General features: G+C 38.5%; 1 protein-coding gene across 3 annotated transcripts in view; it reads left to right on the top strand.

Annotated features, from left to right (window-relative positions):
• Positions 1-15,947, top strand: part of RIPOR3 (RIPOR family member 3) — a 123,886-nt gene that overhangs the window by 70,046 nt on the left and 37,893 nt on the right. For all 3 annotated transcript variants that reach the window (XR_015748443.1, XM_026664976.2, XM_087959287.1), the window contains exons 6-11: positions 1,324-1,377; positions 3,015-3,164; positions 4,381-4,444; positions 6,465-6,508; positions 7,616-7,741; positions 10,828-10,973. Coding sequence is in view for 2 of the 3 variants with exons in the window: in XM_026664976.2 (XP_026520761.1) it covers positions 1,324-1,377; positions 3,015-3,164; positions 4,381-4,444; positions 6,465-6,508; positions 7,616-7,741; positions 10,828-10,973 (584 nt within the window). In the remaining variant the exon portion in view is untranslated. The remainder of the gene's footprint in view (positions 1-1,323; positions 1,378-3,014; positions 3,165-4,380; positions 4,445-6,464; positions 6,509-7,615; positions 7,742-10,827; positions 10,974-15,947) is intronic.

Below are 15,947 nucleotides of genomic sequence, written 5' to 3' on the forward strand. Positions count from 1 at the left end.
CCTTATGCCACCAGACTTGAAATTGTAGACCTAGAAAACCTTGAATTATGCCGTCTTCAGACTGATGTAAGTATGGTATATAAAATCATACATTGCAATGACTTACCTATCAATGAATACTTCAGCTTCAACCATAACAACACAAGAGCACACAATAGATACAAACTCAAAGTTAACCGCACCAAGCTTGATTGCAGGAAATACAACTTCAGCAACAGAGTGGTCAATGTCTGGAATACTCTACCTGACTCTGTGGTTTCTTCTCCAAACCCCAAAAACTTTAACCTTAGACTGTCTACTATTGACCTCACCCCTTTCCTAAGAGGTCTGTAGGGGGCGTGTTTTAGCTCACCAACGTGCCTACTGTCCCTGTCCTATTGTTTCTTTTATTTTTCTTATGTGTACCCATTTCATGTATTCATAACTATGTATATATTTATACCTATTATCTTGTAAGCGATTGACAAATCAAAATAAATAAAATAAAATAAATAAAAATAAAATAAATAAAGAGCAACCAAGATGATTAGGGGACTGGAGGCTAAAACAGACAATGAACGATTACAGGAACTGGGCATGGCTAGTCTAGTGAAGAAAAGGACCAGGGGAGACATGATAGCAGTCTTCCAATATTTGAAGGGCTGCCACAGGGAGGAAGAGGTCAAGCTATTTTCCAAAGCACTTGAAAGCCAGACAAGGAATAATGGATGGAAACTGAACAAGGAGAGATTCAAGCTACAAATAAAGAAATTTTTTCTGACAGTGAGAACAATCAACCAATAGAACAGCTTGCCTTCAGAAGTTGTGGGAGCTTCATCACTGGAAGTTTACAAAAGGAGACTCAACTCCCATCTGTCAGAAATGGTGTAGGGTCTCCTGCTTGGACAGGGGTTTGGACTAGATGACCTATAAGGTCCCTTCCAACTCTGTTATTCTCTTATGCTGATTATGATTATCAATCAAGCTGGTGTTGTCCTGTTGAAATCACATAGGTAGATTTTCTCCATGATGATTTGTCCCTAGCCTGATCCTTCAGAATCTAGAGAATATCTAGACCATAATAGAGCATTAAAATGAAATAATAACAACTTATGATCCCATGCAATGTGATGGAAAGCCCTAATTTCTTTCTTTTTTAATCTCAGTTGGTATATGCCAGTGATAGTGATAATCAATGTAATCAATGCTCATTGATAAGGAACATCCTGCATTGCCTAAACAAGAGGTTCTGCATCATGAAATTACATTCTATAATAAATATCAATGTAACATCTGGAATTGTATAAATAACATCTGGCTCATCTTTTTTCTGTTCTTTCAAAGCAAATCCGCTCTGTTGAAAGATATATTAGGAAACTGGAATTTCAAATAAGCAAGGTAAGAGTTTGATTTCTCTGACTTCAAGTTTATTGCAGTGGTATAAACAAATCTTCTCAGAGAGTATTTTTCCCCACCCTAGATTGATTGTGGGGAAGTTGTATTAGGTGCTTTCCAAAAACTTTTAATAAGTTTCCTTGCATAAGGAGAGGCCTTTTCTTCTCAATGTCTGCATTTAGACTGATTATTGAACACAGCCCATGTTTAGCCTGTAAAACCAGTTTTCTGCCATGCCTGCTAAATTTCTTGAATAAGGAAAAAGAAGAAACCACAATTCATTGTATTTTATGACTGTAAAAGGTGAGTTCACATGCCTATCACTTTCATGTTTGAAGGGTTCAACAATAATATAAGGCTGGATCTGGGTTTATGAGAAATAGTCTCATTCAAGGAATGGCACTCTTCCTAACGTGCTTAATTCAGAATGTTTGTGTCACATTTCACAATTCATTTAGATTGGAAGTATTTTTGTAGAAACCTGGATTTATCTATATACTACTAAAATCCTCATGACTGTAACCTTTAAGTGTGCAAAACAGTGTAACTATAGTGCAACATTTTTAAAACCAAGCTATCTTAAATGGGCTAACATACAGAATGCTTGCAAACCCCGGGACCCATTGACTGCTGTGGAATTGAAATTTAGCAAATTTGTGCTTGCTTCAATGCTGCATCATTGCGGTACTATGCCACCCAGAGGTTCAGTGGATCAGTCTAGATCCCTAGACTTCTGAGGCTGGGTAGACTGGCCCTTCCTTTAGCTGCTGGAGATCAATTAGACCAGTCCTACCCTATCTTTCTGGAGGCTGGTCGTACCATTGGCTGCCTTTAGGTGGTCAGGTGCAGTCAAGCCAGCAGGAAGTTGGAAGTTGCTCCTGGTCCCATTATCTTTTTGCCCTTGGTCATTCTGTTTCTCTGTTTAGCTAGACAGGGAAATGTCTTTGAAAAAAGTGGTACAAAAGGTCTCTAGTCCAGTGTTTTTCTATTATTTCAATCCTATAATTGTAATGCTCCTTCTAATGAACCTTTAAGCCAGGGGTGTCAAACTCAAGGCCGGGCCCGAATCCAGCCTGTGGAGTGCATAGATCTGGCCCACAGGCCCACTTTGGAAATAATGAAGGACTGGCCTGCAATAATGGAGGTTGGGCAGGTGTGCACGAATTCACCAAGCTCTGTTTTTGCTGGCAGAGGGCTGCAGGAGGCCATCATGGCACTCAATTAAATCAACTTTGACACCCCTGCTTTAAGCTATATAAACAATTGTAAATAAAATCACCATAACTATTACTGAAAAGCAAACAAATTTCTAGGATTCTCCTCATATGATAGTGATAATTGTCCTCCGGGGATCAAGTAGAAGGAACCCACTTGAAATGGCTGGTTGGCTGGTCGAAGTCCATATGTGAGTTCCAAGGTTGAGTCTTACTACCATTATGACTTGGTTGAATCATCATAGACAGTTGAAAAACTTAAGATATTCCTACAATTTGGAACATGTATGTGGAACATCTTTTGGAAATATCACGATAACTTCCCACATAGTAGTAACCTATGATATGGTATATATTTGGTACAGATGCGTATGCACACGCGCGCGCACACACACACACACCCCTTTCTGCTCTTTTCTTTAAAAGGTAGAAGAATTATATGAAGCATACAGCATCCAGTGTAGACTGCGAGATGGTGCTTCAAATATGAAACATGCCTTTTCCTTGTCTCCTTCCACTAAAGCATCAAGAGAAAGCCTGGTAGAACTCTACAAAAATCTCCAAGAATGTACAGAGGTACTGCTATTTTTATACTTCTTGATTCTACTTCATGTAGATATCAAAAGTCATTATGTAATCTGTTTTTGAGAAATAAGTATTATATCTACATTCTACATTCTTAATGAGACTGGTTTGGACTTCATGCTGCACACATTGGTTGGATCCCACAGAGTTTGCATTGAGTTAAGTAACTGAGTTGGGGTGCTTCCAAGTGGACTTGGTGCAAAGAAAAAGAAAATTGGTAGAGGAAGCATATTATTAATGGTGAAATAAACAGGTAGTCCTCAACTTACAATACCATGACACTGAAAAGGGGACTTATGACAGTTTTTCACACTTAAGACCATTGCAGCATCCCCATGGTCATGTGATCAAAATTCAGATGCTTGGCAACTGACTCATAGTTATGATGGTAGCAGTGTTCTGGGGACATGTGATCACTGTTTGTGACCACCTGACAAGCAGTCCATGGGGTAGCCGGATTAGCTTAACAATCATGTGATTAACTTAGCAACTGCAGGGATTCACTTAACAACTGCAGCAAGAAAAGTCATAACATGAGGCAAAACTCACTTAACATCTGTCTCCCTTAGCAACAAAATTTTTGGCTTCAATTGTAGTCGAAGACTGCCTGCAATAGATTTGTTGTGAATGAGGCAGGAACAATTAATTATCCAACAAAGTCTTATTTGGAAGTAATCTGTGGATTTCTATCAATCTAACCATTATAGTTACCTTTACCCCCAAATCTTGGGCACTATATTTTGATGAAGTTGCTGAAAAATGTGTTAAAGTACTTTACCCCTGCAGAATCCTTGTCCTCATGGGCAGATTTAATCATGTCTTAATTCGTGTTACTCTTAACAATGCACGAGAAAGATAGAGCATATAAAGCATTTTTGAAGCTTTTTAAAGGGTCTTCCAGCAAAGAGAGTACATGGCTACCCAGATAAACTAAAATAAAAAATAAAAAAAATTCCAGGACCTTTTTGTTAAACAATTGTTTTACACAAGTGATCATGAGATATGTTAAATGATAATGAAAAGAGTTACTATACTTCCATGAAAGGGCATTTCTCTATTTTTGATTGCAGATCAGCCAGCTGTTCTCTTTTGTACTCTCCCAAAGTTAAGAAGTCGAATCAAATAGCCAATAATCATGTTGAGAGTTTGTAAAGATCAGGTCCTTTTAATGCCAGAATACGCTCAGTCTCATTGCTCTGTGTTTCAGGACATGTGTTTGATTGAGGGGACCCTTGAAGTACATTTGGGGGAGTTTCACTTGAAGATGAAAGGTGAGCTGAATTGTTGAACCGCTTGGAAGGAGCTGATATATGACATTAGTTATGAAGAATAAATCATAGATTCAGAAAGGAACCCATCTTTGCCCTAACACAGTGGTGTCAAACACAAGACCCGTGGGCTGCATCCAGCCCACAGGGTGCTTAAATCCAGCCCATGGGGCCACCCCAGAAACAGCGAAGGACAAGTCTGTAATTCTTCTGCCAGTGAAAATGGAGTTCGGGAAGGCTGTGTGCAGTTCTCCCGAGCTCCGTTTTCGCTGGCAAAGGGTCGCAGGAGGCTGTGACAACTGAAAGCAGAGCTTGGGAGCTACTTTTAGCTGCCACAGGCACCCCTGACACGAGTGATGTCGAGTTGGCCATGCCCACCCCAAGGTCAAACACAACCCTGATGAGGCCGTCAATGAAATCTAGTTTGTCACCCCTGCCCTAACATAAGAAAAGGTGCTGATTGTAATGGGGTGCTTCCCAGTTAAACTTTTATTATGGAATTGCCTTGGCTTCTTCATGTGTTACCAATAAGGAGAATGTTTATAGCTCAGGATTGAAATGAGGGGTCCTTGGTGCTCTCTGTGCTTGGTTGCTTTCTTGCAGACGTTTCATTACCCAAACTAGATAACTTCATCAGTGCAGGGAACAAAAAGACCAAAACACCTCCCCATCAGCAATCAGCGTCCAGATGAGCATAGATTAACTCCAGAATTAACAACAGACTACCAATTCTTCAACGCTTGTATTCCACTCACCAAAAAATGGAATGCAATCACTTTTTAAAATGTTGGGTTAGCACCTTTTGCAATTTGGCACAAAGTTCTCCTCTGTTTTCCATCACTGCACACTTGAAAGCAATATTTTCTTGATAGCCATCAATTCTAATATTGTCTCACTTATTAGTTTATGCCCAAGCACAAGAAGTATCCTGTGACTGGAAACAATAATTCACTTATCTCTTAAACATACAATTTAGTATGCCTCACAGTTCAAGTTTTCCTTGGTCAATAAAACTCACATCTCAGGCTCCAGTTTCATTGTAAAAAGAGGAATTCATTTTCAATATTGGCGCCAACTGTAACCAGTGTTCCTTCTAGCTTTGCTTTGGCCAAATCTACTTGTAAAAGTTCAACGTTCTTCAGCAACGAAAGAAATCCCTTCTGACCTTGAGATATTTGTTAACTGGCATTTAGATTTCTGTAAATTTTTTGAATCACGTTGATAACATTATTCTTGGTGACTTTGTAGAACTGGTTTGCCATTGCCTTCTTCTGAACGTGACAGAGATCCTTCTTCTAGAATAGATTGACTCCCTCAATATCAGCAGATAGCAATAGCACTTAGACTTATATACCACTTTATAGTGCTCTCCAAGCAGCTTACAGAGTCAGCATATTACCTCCAACAATCTGGGACCTCATTTTACCCTGGTGGGATTTGAACTGCCAAATTGTAGGCAGCTGGCTGCAGACATAGCTTGCAGTACTGCACTCTAATCACTGCGCCACAGAGGCTCATTAAAGATGCTCTTACTTTAGCTGCTCTTACTTCAATTATAGATTACCTTGGAATTCATTCCTGTCTTTCAAATTTACCAGATGGGGGAATTCTATTCTAGTGCTTGTGCTCTTGTTGGCATCTTGGGCAGAATCATTGAAAGCATTAAGGCACCTTTTCCATATCAAAATGCTAATTAGACAAGTGATGCTTGCTGGGCCTTCATTTCATGAACTAAGACAGATCTGTCATAATGATGGGCTTGATCATGCATTTTGTATTTTATATGAGAATGAAGTTGGCATGGACTACAATCAGGAGAATTCATTTGCTGGAGAGGTACTGAAACAGAAGCTTTGGTATTACCATTCCAACTCATTTGCTGGACCTCAAATAATTGTTCTGGCATTTAGTTGAAGGGATGGTTATGTAATTGGGGATCACCAACAATTTATGTCACTGATTTCTTTTCTCAGAAACTATGAATTTAGGTTCTTACTTGTTTTTCTTGTGTTTCTTTATCCAGGATTGGTGGGTTATGCTCGTCTCTGTCCGGGTGATCAATATGAGGTATAGTATTTAGCAAATTATAGAAAAGAAATACTTGGCTATTTAGTACTAGTGAGAGGTCATTTGTTCCCAGGTCCAACTCTTGGCATCTCTAGGTAGAAAGAAAAATATTCTGCCTGAAATCCTAAATAGTTGTAAATAGTCCATGTAGACATGTTTTTCCCCCAAATCTCCTCCCCCTCAACTTCCTCCTGCTTCTTTCCCAAATATCTATGACCAATCAGCTAGCCTATTTTTAATCATAGATCTTGCCCTCTTCAAGATGTGTTTAGAAATAATCTAGCTGACAAATACAAATAAGCAGCACTTGGTTCATTAGGCAGCTGAACAGATACAACGTACCACAATGTACCACAACTGAGTCCAAATTTCAGCTGTTAAGCAAGACAGTTGTTAAGTGAGTTTTGCCCCATTTCACGACTTTTCTTTCCTCAGTTGTTAAATGAATCACTGCACCTACTTTCTCCTCCTCGCTTGCTTTCTCTATCAACCTGGATCGCTTCCTATTTGATTGTTGCCTGTATAAGAGGGTGAGAGATAAGTACCTTGGTCTATATACTACACGAATGACCCATTGGAATCCCCATATCAAAACAACTTACCTTATGTACAGCCAGAATCTGAAAATAACATTTAACACAGCACAGTACTTAAGCAAAATGGTTCGGTTGAGATTGACATATATGGGACTGATTGGGGTAGATTGTAGGGGTGACACCGAAATATAATTTTATCATATTTTATTTATCTATATATTAAATTATTGTATATTATTCTAATTTCATTTTAAATTGTATTTTATCCAATTCCATTTTAAATTGTTTTTATCAGTTTTTAGTAATAATTATTTGTGTCTGGAACTCTGCACTTTGATACGGTCCAAGGGCTAATCAATAAAGTAAACTAACTTCTCTATCAGCTGTTTCCACTCAAGAGGGAAACTACCATTAGCATGTAATATGGAGTGCACTCTGCCTGTATATTGGCTGAGGTTTTTTAATGCAGTTTGCGTGATCCAACAATTCCCATCGTTTCCTGCAAAACAACAACAAAACCCAAATGCATTTATGATAGATTGTCCTGTCTCTTGTTTGTATATTGCTGAAGGTGTTTATACGGCTGGGGCGCCAAAAGTGGAAAATAAAAGGCAAGATTCTGACAGATGACAGTCAAACTTGGGACGAGGAAGAAAAAGTTTTTATACCCAGTCTTCATGAGAATTTTGAAATCAAGGTAAGAATGTGCATGAATGGAAGCCTTCTTTTGGTAGCTAGCAGGGGTATCTGCAGGGTATAGTTTAAAAAGGCAAGATAATAGGCATTATAGTGTGATCAAAGCCTCATCATTTTACAAGGTAAGATCCACATTAAAAAAAAGTTTATATTGTACCATTGGAGCTGCCATCTGGACTTTTATGACCTTATTTTCTGGTTATCCTGGCTAGTACTGCTAGAGTATTTGGTGCATGTTTCTCTCTCAATGGAAGTCTCATAACTTTATCCAATAAGTTTAAGAGTGGGCCAAGGCAAATCCTTTGTAAACTAGTCTTTCCATATCCTTAAAAAAATTGTTTGAATTGGCTTTTTATAAGGTGTGAAAGATCAGTTCTAGTGTGAACTACCAATTAAACTGATTTGTCTAAGAGCCACAGTGGCACAGTGGTTAGAATGCAGTACTGCAGGCTACTTCTGCTGACTGCTGGCTGCCTGCAATTTGGCAGTTCGAATCTCACCAGACTCAAGGTTGACTCAGTATTCCATCCTCCCGAGGTCGACAAAACGAGGACCCAGATTGTTGGAGGCAAGAGGCTGACTCTGTAAACCACTTAGAGAGGGCTGTAAAGCACTGTGAAGTGGCATATAAGTCTAAGTGCTATTGCTATTGCTAAGCACAAGAATCTACTCAACTAAGCATTGGTCTATCTTGGCATTAGATAAAGGTCAGGGGAATTCAAGAGGAATTCGACTTAATCAGGCTACGTCGATACTCTAAGCTGATTCCACTTTTCACTCTGCCCAGGTTTTGCCATTTCTATCCTTTTTCAAAATTCTTTGGAATAATAGTCTGCTTGGAAACTTTTACATTCTGCAAACAACTGTTGCAACACTGCTTGTTTTCTGGCAACACTTCTCTTGTGCTGGCAATGTGTTTGTTGGGGGGTAGGCAGAGCTCTGCTGGAAAGAATTCCGGATTCCTCTCCAGCCAAGCTTATGGAAATGTGCTTAAAATGTTCCTTTCTTCTCTACATGATGAGAGGTTAATTGAGATGCACTATGCAAATGTTGTGAGAAACCATGCAGATCCTTCATTGTGCCAATACAGATGAATCATCTCCTCCAAATTAAAGGGAGAAGTAATAGAACTGGCTTTTCTATTGTTGGCTAATCAGGATTCCACATGTAGACACACTGTTTTAAACCATCTTTGGATGAGTTCATATAGCATCAGCTGATGATTTGCATGTGTGAAATTACTGTCACAAAAGAGTTTTCTTGTCATTTCAGAACTTAAGTTTCATTAGAAACAGGTTGTGCATCAAAGTGGTAGAAGTCCTTTGAGTTATGTAAATGCATGTATGAAGTTTGTTTATGGTTAATTTTACATGTTGTCTTATACATTGATGGGAATAGTAACATGAGAACACTTTTGTCATCTTCTTGTTTGGATGCTATATTTTCTGCGCTGGAGTGATCTATAGTTCTTAAGATGTTTCTGATATAAACTTATAGTTTATTAACCTGGTGGCCCTTGACCCAACCAGTATCTTTTAACAATGAAGAATGAGAATTGTAGTGCAAAGACATATGAAAAGCTATAGAATTCATCCAGGTATACATTTCTATAGAGTAAGCCTATCCAAAATAAAAAAGAAAAATATCAAGTGAAATATTATAATATTGTAATCTGGTTCACTTGTTATGCAAAACCTTAGTGTGATTTCTTTGGTTTGCCTTTATTGTGATTTCTAAATAATGAGCTATGGTTTTGTGTGTTGTGTGAACCCAGCCAACTATACTTAATTCAATAAACCATGTTTAAGTTTATGCAATGTATCAGCCAGGTTAGGGTGTAAAGTTAAGTTCCAAATCCAGTTGGCCAAAGATTTGCTCCTTTCCCAACTACTATGCTATGTTAGCATGATAAGAATATGACCTATCTATGTTCTCTGAGAAGGGATGTGATGGCCCAGAGACTAAGATTCTGAGCTTGTCGATCAGAAAGGTCGGCAGTTCAGCGGTTTGAATCTCTAGCACCGCATAACAGACTGAATTCCTATTACTTGTCCCAGCTTCTGCCAACCTAGCAGTTTGAAAGCATGTAAAAATGCAAGTAGAAAAATAGGGACCACTTTGGTGGGAAGGTAACAGTGTTCCGTGAACCTTTGCCGGCCACAGGACCACAGAGACATCTTTGGACAGTGCTGGCTCTTCGGCTTTGAAACGGAGATGAGCACTGCCCCCTAGAGCCAGAAACGACTAGCACATATGTGCAAGGGGAACCTTTACTTTACCAGGTAAAAAATCTCCATCTGAGAGAACAATAAAGTTTTGTTTGGTTCTGCTTGCCTCATCATGATGTCATTTGGGGGTGGGGTCAGTGTGAATTAATGTATATGATTTTAGAGTTGCTTTTTGTATGGCTTTTATATATGACATTGTACGTAGTATTAATTATGGAGTCCTTGGTGCTCTCTGAGTTTAGTTGTTTTCTTGCAGACAAACTAGGTAACATCATCAGTGCTAGTAGGCAATGTGGTTTGCTCATTTTATATTCTAGCGGTTTGCCCTGTCAGTATTGGTAGAAATGGTCTTCATGGTTCATTGATTGGGCAGTTGCTTACGACCAAGCTCAGAGAGCACCCAGGTGCCAATAGTTCATCCCCGAGCTACAAATATTCTCTTCTATCATTAGTGTTAATTAAATCATTTGCCCATTCTACCATCTTTCAGATACAGATTTCATATTTTAGAAGCAACAGCTGGATCCATTTGTGGTTTATTTTCTGCAAAGGGAGGGAACATGATGGTTAAATAGCTACCTTCTCCTAACTTGCTCTCCTCCTTGCCTCCCTCCATTTTGGATTCCAGTTGCAGTAGAAATACTGTATTGTTGACCCGATAAAGGAAGTGCTCAGATTAGAATAATGTCTAGTTTTATAAGGCTATACTTGTTCTTTAGGTAGTTTAGAAATCCTAGTTAATGATGTCTTCCCTGTCATTCCTCACCTGAGTATTTTTGCTCAATCCTTTTTCCTCTGCCAAATCTTTGGGGGAAGGGGAAAATATGTGAAAAGCTGGTTGACCGATACTTTTTTGCAGGTAACAGAATTGCGAGGACTCAGTACAATCCTGGTTGGCATTGTAACCTGTGACAGCCTCGACTTCTTTACAACTAGGCCTCAAACCATTATTGTGGATATAACTGAACTCGGCACCATCAAACTACAATTGGAAGTGCTCTGGAAGTAAGAACGCTAATTTGCATGCTGATTGCTATGTCACACGAAATGTATAACAAGCAAAATGGGTGGCAACAAAAATAATGTTATCTCCTTGCACTTGGTAACCTAATGAAAATTGAATCCAAAAGTGATGATATCACCTTCTTCTTAAGAAAAAATGATTCTTAAGGGGAAAGTATTTTTTTTTTTGGTGGGGGGAGAGTAAATAGCAGAGAGAAAGCATCAGATCTCCAGATGATGTTTGAGGTATAGTGTCCAAGCACAACAGTGTGCATGTTCAGTTTTTATTCCTAAATCCTATTGGATAATTCATTCTGGCCATGTGTGTATGTGTATCATGTGTACAAAGGAGATGGTACAAAATATTTCATCACAGAACATTTTGTCCTACGAACAGGCTTCACTGACCTGAAGGCAGGGAATTCCAAGTTTTCTGAAAGAAATCTGACCTCAAAATGAGCCATTGTGACTTCAGATCATGCCATATGCACCACCTCTGGACCACAGGCCAAAAGCCTTCCAGAATACTTTGAGTGGTCCATTTGGAGGTCCAATCTTTTCTGGAATCACTTGTTCTGGAGTTGGAACATTCATTCCAGAACATTTTGCACACCCTTAATATGAAGCACGCTTCCAACTGGCAACACAATGAACAGAGAATGGAGTAGCCCTTAACTTGACAGTTTTTGTTGCACAGCGAATCTAATACAGTATTGAGAAAAAAAGTGTTGGATTGTGGTTCAAATATATTGGCAATGCATAGACTTTGTTGCTTATTACAGACCATATTCTGATCTGGTAATGACAACCAGTCTCTATAAATGTTTCCTCTGGAAAAATTGATGTTTGGGAGGGAGAATTTGATGCCGCAACCTTGTGGCTGTTTTCAAGATTTTCTTTTTAAAAATTTCCAGTCTTCACTGTTGGTGATAATTTAGCCAGCTACTCTGTCTGTGTGGCTCCATTTTAAAATGCACTTTTTGGGAATGGTTGGATATTCAGTTTTCTAGTTCTGTACAAATAAATGAAAAAATGCACTTTTTGGGAATGGTTGGATATTCAGTTTTCTAGTTCTGTACAAATAAATGAAAAAAAAAAAAAGGTCTCTGAAGATGTGGTAAGGCAGTAAAGAAGAATTTTTAAGACAGCACATTAGATGTTTGGCTGGTGCCCCAAAGGAAGAGAAGGGAAGAACTGCATGTATATATTTTTCTTGGCTTTTCTGTATTGAAAACACCAAAGCATTAAACATGCATTTAGTCATGGCATCTCTTTAGCCAGGTTTGTCTCTTCAAAGTTTCCTGACGAAGAATATGAATGGTTTTAAACTTTTTAAAAATGATTTTTTTCTTCAAATTTATGATCACTTATGAAAAGATGGACTTGAAACTCTAAAGTTGTCCCAGCAATGTTGTTGTCACATATGAGGTCACATTTTCTTTCACAGTGGCATATTTTAAAAGTTCCTTTCCATAAAACCATGGGATTAATCTCATTCTTTTTAAAAAAAATTTTTTAGAAAAAAAACAGTTATTAGACTGTTTGCAACCTTCCTTTTTTATGTATTAACATATTTTGTTTTAGAAAGCTCTATTACATCTTCAAAGGTTCTGGGTATACCTACAGTGTATCATTATGGATGATTACAATAAATCTTTGTCTCCCCACAATTCAAATCAAATAAAAATCCAGGAAATACCTAGACAAGTGATTAAAGCAGTATTTTATAGAAAAATGTTTTTAAAAAAACACCTAATGATTTTGCATTTTACATTATTCATTTTGAGCACTCTTTTTTTGTATGAAGATGAAATACAAAGGTGTAAATAAAAAGAGAATAGAATTCACCAGTTGTATGTCCTGATACTTTCTAATTTAAGGTAAAATCATATCCCCTCCTCCATGCAGACTTCTCAAAAGAGATCTAGATCAGTGTTTCTCAACCTTGGCAACTTGTGTGGACCTCAACTCCCAGAATTCCCCACCATGCTGGCTGGATAATCCTGGAAACTGAAGTCCAAATTTTCAAGCTGCCGAAATTGAGTGAAACTGATTAAAGTATCATTAAAATGGAGGCTCAGGTTCCTATACTTCAAGGACAATCAGATATTTTCAGCAATACACCTCTCAGTTGGCTCCTGTCTGAATTAGCTTCAGTATTGATAGAGCCTGTATTTGAAGCATTTACTGCAGTCAAGCTTCTTGTCTCTTGGCAGGGGAAATATCCTGTGTGAGAGAATTGTGTGTAGCCAAGAACAGTTTAATTGTTTCTGATTCTCCCTTTTGGTGCCAGAAGTTTCCACAGTGTCCTTTTGCAGTGAGTCTTGATTCATTTGGCATTTGCCAGTCCTTTCCCACTATTAGCTCTTTTGATTCAGAAGAGTTTCTGCCCACTCTCCTAAAGTTCAAATGATGCTTCACTTATTTAGAAGGACAGTTTTCATTCTCATCTTGTACAAGGACATCTGTGGTAACTTTAGCACTTCCTGGCTCAACTTCTTAATGCTGCACATGAAGAATGGGCATATTTAGGACCCAGATTGTTGGGGGCAATATGCTGACTCTATAAATCACTTAGAGTGGGCTGTAAAGCACTGTGAAGCAGTATATAAGTCTAAGTGCTATTGCTATACACGAGTTCTGAGGATTTGCTATTTTTAAAATTTTATCTCATGAACCTAAAGATCAGAACCTGGGTCTCCAATACGGCAATAATTCCTTGGCTTTTGCTAAGCTTCCATCTCTACCTAATTTTATTAATTTATAGACTTTAAATCTGCAGTGTCCACAGGAACAATGGGCATATTTAGGACCCAGACTGTTGCGGGCAATATGCTGACTCTATAAACTGCTTAGAGAGGGCTGTAAAAGCACTGTGAAGCGGTATATAAGCAGGGGTGGGATCCGACCGATGTAACTACCGGTTTGGTGATTTTACATTTTGCATTTACATTAAATTTCTCGTTTCCACTCCTAGAAAATCCCCACTTTCACCTTTTCATCCTTAAAGGAGTTGCATCAGGGTCAGATTAAGACCCTTCCCCCCTCCCTGCCATGTATTTGTGATTTGAGAAACATAGATCTTTGGGAACAGTACGTATTTGGAAGTACATATTTGCATACATCAATTCTCCATTTAGTGGCTTCTGTCATCTTCACAGGGTCCTTGATGTATTGATGAAGCAATATAACCCCTGCCCTCATGAAGCTTGGATTAGACCTCTCTGGCGTTCCATGTGAAGGAACATGTGTGCCTGCCATTTGGAGAAAGTTGCATAGCTGTTGCATTTATACAGAAGGTTCTGGCTAGGGGGCGCTCAAACACCAAATCACAGAAGAGGAAGTTGGATCAACCTATCAGCACACAGGATGTGCACCTCTGCATAATGCTTTGATTTGGGAGGTGTGCATGTTGGCCCATTTGCAACCTAGGCTTATCCATAAACCCCTTCGCAGCATAAGATAGACCGTGATGTCTAAGTACCAGTGGTGGGATTCCAATTTTTTTCACTACTGGTTCTGTGGGTGTGGCTTGGTGGGCGTGACAGGGGAAGGATACTGTAAAATCTCCAGTCAGAGGTGGTATTTGCTGGTTCTCTGAACTACTCAAAATTTCCTCTACTGGTTTTCCAGAACTGGTCAGAACCTGCTGAATACCACTTCTGCTAAGTACAGTTGTGGGAAACTCTAAATTAAGTGTTACTCTTGTTTTGGCACAAAGATGATTGGATGACTCTAGAAGGTGCTCTGTTGCTAATCAGGACATGATTGTAGATAGCATTCTCTGTTTAGCATCTATCAAATATATCGATGGCCTCTGGTCATCCCTGGTCATGATGACCAGAATACAAGGGAAAGGCACTCCCAACAGGTCTGAGGAATGCAAACTGGGAAAGGCTGTTCTAAGGTTACCACAAAATACCGATCTGACAAATTGGGTAAATTATGCATGTGAAAATATATTTGGATGATATATTGAATCTATAATAAATAACAGCACCAGTAGGATTTCTGCCATGTGATTTATGGTGGAAAAAAATAACACAAAGATTTTTATTTTATCTTTTGTCTTCTGGAAAGAAACATTTAAAGACAGAAATAGCTTTTCTGAGAAATCTTTTTTTACTGAAGTTTTGTTGTGTGAGCTAATACCTCCTAGGAAAATTAAAAGCCATTTCTCTCATATTAAGACTCTGCTCCATCTGTTGATCTTTTGCAAAGTGGATGCATAAAGGGTCTTGAATAATAATGACAATAATAACAACCACAATCCCGCAATATGTTGGCTTTTCTTTGTAGTTTGCTTGCTAGTTCTTATTCATGCAAATATTTTTGGTGTTATAAGCAATCTTGTCTTCTCTTTTCATAAATATCTTTTTAGGTTAAAATAACATAATTATAAAACAGGTAATGCTTATGTGTTTTTTTTATTTATATATTCAAAGTAAACCGAGGACTCTTCAAAGAATAGATACAGGCAGTCCTTGAGTTACAACTACAGTTGAGCCCAAAACTTATCTTACTAAGTGAAACATTTGTTAAGTGAGTTTTGCCCCATTTTATAACTTTTCTTGCCACAGTTGTTAAGTGAATCGTTGTGCTCATTAAATTAGTAACATGGTTGTTAAGTGAATCTGGATTCTCCTTTGATTTTGCTTGTCAGAAGGGCGCAAAAGATAATCACATGACCATGGGACATTGCAACCGTCATAAATATGAACCAGATGCCAAGCATCTGAATTTTGGTCACATGACCATGGGGATGCTGCAAAGGTTGTAAGTGTGAAAAATGGTCATAGGTCATTTTTTTTCAGTGCCATTGTAACAGTCACTAAATGAACCATTGTAAGTCGAGGATTACCTGTATGTACAAACAGCCCTGTTTACAGATCTATAATAAGAATGAATAAGATTTCTTGTCACAAAAGCTTTTGCTGTGGTTCATCTTTGCAGCATGCTCTCATGTGAGTATTTGCA

Source organism: Notechis scutatus, chromosome 3 (genome assembly GCF_049901735.1).
Source record: "Notechis scutatus isolate UNSWTSFEM ecotype Mainland chromosome 3, rNotScu1.2, whole genome shotgun sequence".
In the NCBI taxonomy this organism is placed as follows: Eukaryota; Metazoa; Chordata; class Lepidosauria; order Squamata; family Elapidae; genus Notechis; species Notechis scutatus.